The 12586-nt window shown below is 43.5% G+C and overlaps 1 protein-coding gene across 1 annotated transcript in view; it reads left to right on the forward strand.

Moving 5' to 3' along the window:
• The window catches only part of VAX2 (ventral anterior homeobox 2), a 99942-nt gene that overhangs the window by 35077 nt on the left and 52279 nt on the right, over positions 1 to 12586 (forward strand). The window contains exon 2 of the mRNA XM_056552891.1: positions 1649 to 1836. Coding sequence (XP_056408866.1) covers positions 1649 to 1836 — 188 coding nt within the window. The remainder of the gene's footprint in view (positions 1 to 1648; positions 1837 to 12586) is intronic.

Raw genomic sequence — 12586 nt, forward strand, 5'->3', positions numbered from 1 at the left:
ATATTCTTGTATATAGGAGACAGTATTATAGTAGTTATATTCTTGTATATAGGAGCAGTATTATAGTAGTTATATTCTTGTATATAGGAGCAGTATTATAGTAGTTATATTCTTGTATATAGGAGAAGCATTATAGTAGTTATATTCTTGTATATAGGAGGCAGTATTATAGAGGTTATATTCTTGTATATAGGAGCAGTATTATAGTAGTTATATTCTTGTATATAGGAGCAGTATTATAGTAGTTATATTCTTGTATATAGGAGAAGTATTATAGTTGTTATATTCTTGTATATAGGAGCAGTATTATAGAGGTTATATTCTTGTATATAGGAGCAGTATTATAGTAGTTATATTGTTGTATAAAGGAGCAGTATTATAGTAGTTATATTCTTGTATATAGGAACAGTATTATCGTAGTTATATTCTTGTATATACGAGCAGTATTATAGTAGTGATATTCTTGTATATAGGAGCAGTATTATAGGAGTTATATTCTTGTATATAGGAGCAGTATTATAGGAGTTATATTCTTGTATATAGAGGTAGTATTATAGTAGTTATATTCTTGTATATAGGAGCAGTATTATAGTAGTTATATTCTTGTATATAGGAGGCAGTATTATAGTAGTGATATTCTTGTATATAGGAGCAGTATTATAGTAGTTATATTCTTGTATAAAGGAGCAGTATTATAGTAGTTATATTCTTGTATATAGGAACAGTATTATCGTAGTTATATTCTTGTATATACGAGCAGTATTATAGTAGTGATATTCTTGTATATAGGAGCAGTATTATAGGAGTTATATTCTTGTATATAGGAGCAGTATTATAGTAGTTATATTCTTGTATATAGAGGTAGTATTATAGTAGTTATGATCTTGTATATAGGAGCAGTATTATAGTAGTTATATTCTTGTATATCGGAGGCAGTATTATAGTAGTTATATTCTTGTATATAGAGGTAGCATTATAGTAATTATATTCTTGTATATAGGAGCAGTATTATAGTAGTTATATTCTTGTATATAGGAGCAGTATTATAGTAGTTATATTCTTGTATATAGGAGGCAGTATTATAGTAGTTATATTCTTGTATATAGGAGCAGTATTATAGTAGTTATATTCTTGTATATAGGAGTAGTATTATAGTAGTTATATTCTTGTACATAGGAGCAGTATTATAGTAATTATATTCTTGTATATAGGAGCAGTATTATAGTAGTTATATTCTTGTATTTAGGAGCAGTATGATAATGGTTATATTCTTGTATATAGGAGCAGTATTATAGTAGTTATATTCTTGTATATAGGAGGCAGTATTATAGTAGTTATATTCTTGTATAAAGGAGGCAGTATTATAGTGGTTATATTCTTGTATATAGGAGCAGTATTATAGTAGTTATATTCTTGTATATAGGAGCAGTATTATAGTAGTTATATTCTTGTATTTAGGAGCAGTATTATAGTTGTTATATTGTTGTACATTAGAGGCGGTATTATGGTAGATATATTGTCCCAACCCATCACTACTAAACCGAATGAAAAGTTGTTGAGTAATTTTTTGGTCCTTTTGCTGGAATCAGTGATATGTGAGGACTCATTGGCTTTTTTCGTGTCACTCTTTTGTCTTCTTTCTATCAAGATGCCAAAGGGACGATCCGGGAGATTGTTCTCCCAAAAGGCTTGGACCTTGACCGGCCAAAGCGCACCAGAACCTCCTTCACTGCAGAGCAGCTGTACCGATTGGAGCTGGAGTTCCAGAGGTGCCAGTATGTTGTGGGCAGAGAAAGGACAGAGTTGGCGAGACAGCTCAACTTGTCAGAAACCCAGGTGAGAACCAGATCTTTATCTAATATTTCCTCATGTTCCTTGTGATTGGATAGGCTGTATTCTCAGTGATGTCACCGCTGATCTCTAGTGATGGATGGGCTGTATTCTCAGTGATGTCACCGCTGATCTCTAGTGAATGGATAGGCTGTATTCTCAGTGATGTCACCGCTGATCTCTAGTGATGGATAGGCTGTATTCTCAGTGATGTCACCGCTGATCTCTAGTGATGGATAGGCTGTATTGTCAGTGATGTCACCGCTGATCTCTAGTGATTGGATAGGCTGTATTCTCAGTGATGTCACCGCTGATCTCTAGTGATGGATAGGCTGTATTCTCAGAGATGTCACCGCTGGTCTCTAGTGATGGATAGGCTGTATTCTCAGTGATGTCACCGCTGATCTCTAGTGATGGATAGGCTGTATTGTCAGTGATGTCACCGCTGATCTCTAGTGATTGGATAGGCTGTATTCTCAGTGATGTCACCGCTGATCTCTAGTGATGGATAGGCTGTATTCTCAGAGATGTCACCGCTGATCTCTAGTGATGGATAGGCTGTATTCTCAGTGATGTCACCACTGATCTCTAGTGATTGAATAGGCTGTATTCTCAGTGATGCCACCGCTGATCTCTAGTGAATGGATAGGATGTATTCACAGTGATATCACCGCTGATCTCTAGTGAATGGATAGGCTGTATTCTCAGTGATGTCACCGCTGATCTCTAGTGAATGGATAGGCTGTATTCTCAGTGATGTCACCGCTGATCTCTAGTGAATGGATAGGCTGTATTCTCAGTGATGTCACCGCTGATCTCTATTGAATGGATAGGCTGTATTCTCAGTGATGGATAGGCTGTATTCTCAGTTACGTCACCGCTGATCTCTAGTGAATGGATAGGCTGTATTCTCAGTGATGTCACCGCTTATCTCTAGTGAATGGATAGGCTGTATTCTCAATGATGTCACCGCTGATCTGTAGTGAATGGATAGGCTGTATTCTCAGTGATGTCACTGCTGATCGCTAGAGAATGGATAGGCTGTATTCTCAGTAATGTCACCGCTGATCTCTAGTGAATGGATAGGCTGTATTTTCAGGGATGTCACCACTGATCTCTAGTGAATGGATAGGCTGTATTTTCAGGGATGTCACCGCTGATCTCTAGTGATGGATAGGCTGTATTCTCAGTGATGTCACCGCTGATCTCTAGTGATGGATAGGCTGTATTCTCAGTGATGTCAGCGCTGATCTCTAGTGATTGAATAGGCTGTATTCTCAGTGATGTCACCACTGATCTCTAGTGAATGGATAGGATGTAATCTCAGTAATGTCACCGCTGATCTCTAGTGAATGGATAGGATGTAATCTCAGTAATGTCACCGTTGATCTCTAGTGAATGGATAGGCTGTATCCTCAGTGATGTCACCGCTGATCTCTAGTGAATGGATAGGCTGTATTCTCAGAGATGTCACCGCTGATCTCTAGTGAATGGATAGGCTGTATTCTCAGTGATGTCACCGCTGATCTCTAGTGAATGTATAGGCTAATTTCTCAGTGATGTCACCGCTGATCTCTAGTGAATGGATAGGCTGTATTCTCAGAGATGTCACCGCTGATCTCTAGTGAATGGATAGGCTATATTCTCAGTGATGTCACCGCTGATCTCTAGTGAATGGATAGGCTGTATTCTCAGAGATGTCACCGCTGATGTCTAGTGAATGGATAGGCTGTATTCTCAGAGATGTCACCACTGATCTCTATTTAATGGATAGGCTGTATTCTCAGTGATGTCACCGCTTATCTCTGGTGATGGATAGGCTGTATTCTCAGTGATATCACCGCTGATCTCTAGTGAATGGATAGGCTGTATTCTCAGTGATGTCACCGCTGATCTCTTGTGAATGGATAGGCTGTATTCTCAGTAATGTCACCGCTGATCTCTAGTGAATGGATAGGCTGTATTCTCAGTGATGTCACCGCTGATCTCTAGTGAATGGATAGGCTGTATTCTAAGGAATGTCACCACTGATCTCTAGTGAATGGATAGGCTGTATTCTCAGTGATGTCACCGCTGATTTCTAGTGAATGGATAGGCTGTATTTTCAGGGATGTCACCGCTGATCTCTAGTGAATGGATAGGCTGTATTCTCAATGATGTCCCTGCTGATCTCTAGTGATGGATAGGCTGTATTCTCAGTGATGTCACCGCTGATCTCTAGTGAATGGATAGGCTGCATTCTCTGTAATGTCCCCGCTGATCTCTAGTGTATAGATAGGCTGCATTCTCAGTGATGTCACCGCTCATATCTAGTGAATGGATAGGCTGTATTCTCAGTGATGTCACTGCTGATCTCTAGTGAATGGATAGGCTGTGTTCTCAGTGATATCACCGCTGATCTCTAGTGAATGGATGGGCTGTATTCTCAGTGATGTCACCGCTGATCTCTAGTGAATGGATAGGCTGTATTTTCAGGGATGTCACCGCTGATCTCTAGTGAATGGATAGGCTGTATTCTCAATGATGTCCCTGCTGATCTCTAGTGATGGATAGGCTGTATTCTCAGTGATGTCACCGCTGATCTCTAGTGAATGGATAGGCTGCATTCTCTGTAATGTCCCCGCTGATCTCTAGTGTATAGATAGGCTGCATTCTCAGTGATGTCACCGCTCATATCTAGTGAATGGATAGGCTGTATTCTCAATGATGTCACTGCTGATCTCTAGTGAATGGATAGGCTGTGTTCTCAGTGATATCACCGCTGATCTCTAGTGAATGGATGGGCTGTATTCTCAGTGATGTCACTGCTGATCTCTAGTGATGGATAGGCTGTATTCTCAGTGATGTTACCGCTGATCTCTAGTGAATGGATAGGCTGTATTCTCAGTGACGTCACCACTGATCTCTAGTGAATGGATAGGCTGTATTCTCAGTGACGTCACCACTGATCTCTTGTGAATGGATAGGCTGTATTCTCAGAGATGTCACCGCTGATCTCTAGTGAATGGATAGGCTGTATTCTCAGTGATGTCACCGCTAATCTCTAGTGATTGGATAGGCTGTATTCTCAGAGATGTCACCGCTGATCTCTAGTGAATGGATAGGCTATATTCTCAGTGATGTCACCGCTGATCTCTAGTGAATGGATAGGCTGTATTCTCAGAGATGTCACCGCTGATCTCTAGTGAATGGATAGGCTGTATTCTCAGTAACGTCACCGCTGATCTCCAGTGAATGGATAGGCTGTATTCTCAGTGACGTCACCACTGATCTCTAGTGAATGGTTAGGCTGTACTCTCAGTGATGTCACCGCTGATCTCTAGTGAATGGATAGGCTGTATTCTCAGAGATGTCACCACTGATCTCTATTTAATGGATAGGCTGTATTCTCAGTGATGTCACCGCTGATCTCTGGTGATGGATAGGCTGTATTCTCAGTGATATCACCGCTGATCTCTAGTGAATGGATAGGCTGTATTCTCAGTGATGTCACCGCTGATCTCTTGTGAATGGATAGGCTGTATTCTCAGTAATGTCACCGCTGATCTCTAGTGAATGGATAGGCTGTATTCTCAGTGATGTCACCGCTGATATCTAGTGAATGGATAGGCTGTATTCTAAGGAATGTCACCACTGATCTCTAGTGAATGGATAGGCTGTATTCTCAGTGATGTCACCGCTGATCTCTAGTGAATGGATAGGCTGTATTTTCAGGGATGTCACCGCTGATCTCTAGTGAATGGATAGGCTGTATTCTCAATGATGTCCCCGCTGATCTCTAGTGAATGGATAGGCTGTATTTTCAGGGATGTCACCGCTGATCTCTAGTGAATGGATAGGCTGTATTCTCAATGATGTCCCTGCTGATCTCTAGTGATGGATAGGCTGTATTCTCAGTGATGTCACCGCTGATCTCTAGTGAATGGATAGGCTGCATTCTCTGTAATGTCCCCGCTGATCTCTAGTGTATAGATAGGCTGCATTCTCAGTGATGTCACCGCTCATATCTAGTGAATGGATAGGCTGTATTCTCAGTGATGTCACTGCTGATCTCTAGTGAATGGATAGACTGTATTCTCAGTGATGTCACCGCTGATCTCTAGTGATGGATAGACTGTATTCTCAGTGATGTCACTGCTGATCTCTAGTGAATGGATAGGCTGTGTTCTCAGTGATATCACCGCTGATCTCTAGTGAATGGATGGGCTGTATTCTCAGTGATGTCACTGCTGATCTCTAGTGATGGATAGGCTGTATTCTCAGTGATGTTACCGCTGATCTCTAGTGAATGGATAGGCTGTATTCTCAGTGACATCACCACTGATCTCTTGTGAATGGATAGGCTGTATTCTCAGTGATGTCACCGCTGATCTCTAGTGAATGGATAGGCTGAATTCTCAGTGATGTCACCGCTGATCTCTAGGGCATGGATTGGCTGTATTCTCAGTGATGTCACCACTGATCTCTAGTGAATGGATATGCTGTATTCTCAGTGATGTCACCGCTGATCTCTATTGAATGGATAGGCTGTATTCTCAGTGATGTCACCGCTGATCTCTAGTGAATGGATAGGCTGTATTCTCAGTGATGTCACCGCAGATCTCTAGTGAATGGATAGGCTGTATAATCAGTGATTTCCCCGCTGATCTCCAGTGAATGGATAGGCTGTATTCTCAGTGATTTCACCGCTGATCTCTAGTGAATGGATAGGCTGTATTCTCAGTGATGTCCCAGCTGATCTCTAGTGAATGGATAGGCTGTATTCTCAGTGATGTCACTGCTGATCTCTAGTGAATGCATAGGCTGTATTCTCAGTGATGTCACCGCTGATCTCTAGTGAATGGATAGGCTGTATTCTCAGTGATGTTTCTGGTGTCACTGATAAGCATACATGGCTGTCATACTATGACTGGAGACTAAGCCAGGTACGGACAGATACCATCAGGCGTGGAGTGATGTATACGTGGGCATTGTGTCTTTTATTTTCATATTCCAATCCCATTAACCATGTATAATAGCAATGAATAAATTATATAGAGTTGCCACCATACAGCTTTAGTTTATTCCTCTCTGCAGTTCTTACTGCTTATAAGTGACCCTTTCGTGATGTAGTGTAAGAACCTCTGTGGAAGGGGAGTGAGCCTTCCCCTCCAGCTCCGGCGGGTGAAGCCTGCTGGTGGTGACGGAGTTAATGACCGGTTTAATGTGATTACTGTGAAAGTAGTAATCATGTGTGGTGATGTCGGGGTGTGTGGTGCAGGACAGATGTTGTTACCCTTGGGGCAGATCGCATTAACCCCTTGTATTCGTGATGCCAGGGCGTGGTTTAGCCTTTACCACCTGACGGTATACTGCTGGATCCTGGGCTAGGCACGGGGAGCAATGAAGACACCGATGCCAAGTTACGGACAATGGAAGCTTTACTGAGGGTAGACAGTTGTTGCAGTCTATGCAGTACAGCCAGTGCCCAAGGAGTTGACCAGTGACTCAGAGACCTCGCAGGTTTGCTGGGACTTGTAGTAGACAGGAGAATTTAGTGCAGGCCATGTTGGAAAGACAACAGACTTGACCTGAGTGACAGGACTGTGACTTTAGCTTACTGTGCACTTGACTTGTGGCTGCAGGACTTGACTTGTGGCTGCAGGACTTGACTTGAGGCTGCAGGACTTGACTTGTGGCTGCAGGACTTGACTTGAGGCTGCAGGACTTGACTTGAGGCTGCAGGACTTGACTTGAGGCTGCAGGACTTGACTGGTGGCTGCAGGACTTGACTGGTGGCTGCAGGACTTGACTGATGGCTGCAGGACTTGACTGGTGGCTGCAGGACTTGATTTGAGGCTGCAGGACTTGACTTCAGGCTGCAGGACTTGACTTGTGGCTGCAGGCCTTGACTTGAGGCTGCAGGACTTGACTGGTGGCTACAGGACTTGACTGGTGGCTGCAGGACTTGACTGGTGGCTGCAGGACTTGACTTGAGGCTGCAGGACTTGACTTGTGACTGCAGGACTTGACTGGTGGCTGCAGGACTTGACTTGAGGCTGCAGGACTTGACTGGTGGCTGCAGGACTTGACTTGAGGCTGCAGGACTTGACTTGAGGCTGCAGGACTTGACTGGTGACTGCAGGACTTGACTTGAGGCTGCAGGACTTGACTTGAGGCTGTAGGACTTGACTTGAGGCTGCAGGACTTGACTTGAGGCTACAGGACTTGACTGGTGGCTGCAGGACTTGATTTGAGGCTGCAGGACTTGACTTGTGGCTGCAGGACTTGTCTTGAGGCTGCAGGACTTGACTTGATGCTGCAGGACCTTACTTGTAACTGCAGGACTTTACTTGTGGCTGGAGGCCTTGACTTGAGGCTGCAGGCCTTGACTTGAGGCTGCAGGCCTTGACTTGTGGCTGCAGGACTTGACTTGTGGCTGCAGGACTTGACTTGAGGCTGCAGGACTTGACTTGATGCTGCAGAACCTTACTTGTAACTGCAGGACTTGACTTGTAGCTGCAGGCCTTGACTTGAGGCTGCAGGCCTTGACTTGAGGCTGCAGGACTTGACTGGTGGCTGCAGGACTTGACTGGTGGCTGCAGGACTTGACTTGAGGCTGTAGGTCTTGACTTGAGGCTGTAGGACTTCACTTGAGGCTGTAGGACTTGACTTGAGGCTGCAGGACTTGACTTGAGGCTGCAGGACTTGACTTGAGGCTGCAGGACTTGACTTGAGGCTGCAGGACTTGACTTGATTCCTCCACTGCTCTGGACACACACTAAGACGACTTGACTGCATTGGACCTCAGCAGGAAGCAAGAGCAGAGCTCAAAGAGAGAGAAGTTCCACCCAGGGTTTATATGGGGGAGACTAGCAGGGAGCCCATAGGTCACCTTTGGGGTCAGCTGGTCACAAGTACCTCCTGGGTAACAATCACATGATACATTTATTAAAGTCACAACACACAATAACATGCATAATATATTTACATGGGGGAAAACAACTCAGGGGGCCCTGGGGACACTGCCTGACAGGACAGGAGAGTACGAGGAAACACCATCCTGTACTGGACCACCACACATGATTATTAAGTATTCTTACCAGTCGTTCACATAGAAAGAGGTGGAAATTCGAATTTTGAGAAAGCGATTTACTAGGTTTATTTGATGGAGGAGGAGACCTCTGGGGCTGTGTGCACGGCGATGGGTTACTTGGTCTTCATCACGCGACATTATTACTGGATGACATATTCATGTCAATGTTATGGCCTAAAGGGCGTTGTCTCATGAAGACAAGCCTTGTCAATCCTAAGACAACTGATGGCCGATGGTCTGGGGTCTCAAACCCTCAGCGATCAGCTATTATCTCTGGGGGGAAAGCATCCTCACGCCTAACATTGATGGTGCGCAATGTATGGACGAGCCAAGTCTTCTAGATAAGCATTTTCTTCTGGCTCCTAAGCAGAGAGCCTCCCTCTATGCCATCTAGCTATCATAAGGGATTGTTTTCTCAAAGACACCACCCCCTTTAATGCGTACCTGTCAGATCCCACAAAAAAAAACTGTTATATGCTACTCAGTACCTTATCCTGATCATGTACTTGTAATTTTATGTCTCTATCCCCCATATTTCACTAAAAAAAATAGCATATTACAGCTGCTCAATGTCTTTTCCATCTTGTCAAAGGGAGGGGGCTTGTCCTTCTCTTGCCTGCACTGTGATGCCTCCTCCCCCTCCCTCACTCTGCTGACTCACTGCTCTTGGAGTGAGCCTGGCAGCCCTGCTCTGTAACCCTTTCCTCTCTGGATTTTTGCTACACACATACACACACAATAATAATTGGAGATTGCCTGTACTCTACCACCAAAGACAATATGGTGAGTGTATAACTTGCATCTTCCTATGTCATTCATGTGTATCATCCTTAGCCAGTCCTGTAATGCTGGGACTAGAAGTTTTGGAATAGTTGAGATACAGTGTTTGGATAACTCTTTTTTGCAGCAGTGTTGCCTTCAGCTGTGTGTCTACAGCTTTTGCAAAACTACAACTCCCAGCATGGCCAGACATCCTTTGACTGTCCGGACATGCTAGGAGTTGTAGTTTTGCAACAGCTGGAGGCACATGTTTGGTAAAACTCTGTGTTACAGCAGTGTTGCTGCAGGCTGTGTTCCTCCTGCAGCCTTGTCAATCAGCCATCTCATGTCCATGACCCTTGGACACACTCATGCTGCTGTGGGACTCATCAGTGTCCCAAGAGGTATGGGGACCCCTAATGGTGGGATTTTCAAAGGCAGTTTTCTTTAATAAAATGTGAAAATTTTATAAAGAAGTATATTAGAAAAACTATTGTTTTGCCAAGATGTACAACATGTAAAACATTTTTATATCTGACAGTGCCCATTTAAGTCAATATGATTGGATATCTAATGGAATCTGGCCTAGTCTGAGTCACATCTAGCCGAAAAAAATACTAAAAACCATCTGGAATACACTTTTTTTTAATGTATATCTTACTTTTAGTAACTTTGCCGTTCATTTTTACTGACCAAACTAAATGAGGTCCACTTTTCAACTCTATTTTGTGATCACTTGAAAACCCCTTAATATATTTGTCTCATATTTAACAAAATAACATATTTGAGGTAGGTACACAAATTTGGCTGAAATTGGTCAAATTGGAGGGATACTCCGCTGCTCAGCGTTTGGAACAAACTGTTCCAAATGCTGGAGCCGACGCCGGGAGCTTGTGACGCCATAGTCCCAATGATGTCACGCCCTGCCCCCTCAATGCAAGTCTATGGGAGGGGGCGTGACAGCCGTCACGCCCCCTCCCATAGGCTTGCATTGAGGGGGCGGGGCAGGATGTCATGAGGGGCGGGGCTATGACGTCATGAGCTCCCATCTCGAGCATTCTAAACAGTTTTTTCCAAACACTGAGCATTGGGGTACCCCTTTAAGGGAATGATTAGCCCCTTTATACATTCTAGATAGGATAAATTAGCTTATGTGCTGCTGTGTTGGATCAGTCCATTATTGTAGGTGGTGACTGTGCATTGGTTCGGTCCACAGTTAGCAAAGAAACAGCTGGAACGGTTCATTGGCTCAGTCCATTATTGGGGACGCCACACCCCATTAGGGACGAATGGTGGGGCGAGGCGTGACATTACAACCAAGGCCGCCCGAACCCAGGGTTTTCAACGTAATGTTCAGAGGGCCGAGGTGCCTGCATGGAGATCGGGGATAAGATGTCTACAGAGCGGAGGACCCCTTTAACAAATTTACTTTAAATTTAGGAGCCTGCGAATAAAGTTAGGAACCAGGATATATATTTATTTACACAACAAGTGCAATTTTTGACTTATTGTGCTGGGAGCTGCAGTTTTTATCTGTACCACTTTGGTGAAGTTTTTAATTTTTTTAAATCATTTTCTTTACATTTTTTTTATGGGATGTGATGAAAATTTTTTTTTGCAATTTTGACATTAAGAAAATGTTTTGGTGTTTACTGTGTGGGACCAGGAATATGATAATTTAGTAGTTTGAAAATAATGTTGTTTTTTATAATTTATTTAAAATATTTTTTTTTAAATGGCGTGATTTGAAGTTTTATTGGGGGAGGTTATATATTTTTTTTAAATATTTGCTTTTAACTTTTTTCATGCTTTTGAAGAGAGGGTGAGCATAGTGACAGGAGGTGCAATAGGAATGTGATAGTCTGGGGGAGTAGGGTATATGGGGTGTAGCTGTGCGGTAATTAAAGGGTGTCTGATTAACCCTTTCTATTCGTGACGACAGGGTGCGGGCTCCTCTGTAATGCTTGTTCTACCGCCACCCTTCCCAAGAGCGATAGGGAGGTATAGAATTATTGAATGTCCACAACCGGAGAGTTTGCTGAAAACAGTCGGAACTTTACTGAAGATTTTATGCAAGCTTCATCACCAGAACAGTCTCTATACATGCAAATTCTCTTAGAGATTGAAAGTGGTACGGACCTTAAGCGTTTTGGAGTTCGTAGACAGATATGCGCTGTTCCACTGGATCTAGGGGAATTAGTTGCGGTCCAGTAGTCACGCTAGCTTTAGCGGGGATTAGTTTAGAACTCACGGTTTAGGTTATGCTGAGGCCGGTAGGTTTTCTGGCCTAGCGTGTCTTTGAAAGTTGCGCAGATCCGGCCTGCTAGTCCGGCATCCATGAGAGCAGCAACCCAAGAGAGCGATCATTGGCTACAGCTCCCTTATATGGGCAGGGGCTGGACTAAAGCTGATTGATCCAAAACTTCTGTCAATCACCTTTACATAGCATTATGAGTAGAATGTAACCCAAGGACCTCCAAAAGTCCTCCAACACACCATAGAGGAATCAACATAGTCACATGACCGAAGGTCTTGCGACGCTGACAAGGTAAGTACTATACATTATATTAAATATACACATTATTATATATGTACATATAAACATTACAGAATTAGAATAGAAGAGAGGCGACTAGGGGCTGTCCCACCTGGGGGGACCCTACCTGAACGTAGTAACTCTGACTTTGGGGACCACCATAGAAGGTACGATATGCAATACGGTACCGGGACACCACAGGAAGAAGGGTGACAGGGGGTGCAGCAGGAAGGAGGATGCCAGGAGGTGCAGTAGGAAGAAGGGTGACAGCAGTGACAGGGGGTACAGCAGGAGGAAGGGTGACAGCAGTGACAGGAGGTGCAGCAGGAGGAAGGGTGACAGCAGTGACAGGAAGGAGGGTGGCAGGGAGTGCAGCAGGAGAAAAG

This window comes from Hyla sarda, chromosome 1 (genome assembly GCF_029499605.1).
Source record: "Hyla sarda isolate aHylSar1 chromosome 1, aHylSar1.hap1, whole genome shotgun sequence".
NCBI classification, from domain to species: domain Eukaryota; kingdom Metazoa; phylum Chordata; class Amphibia; order Anura; family Hylidae; genus Hyla; species Hyla sarda.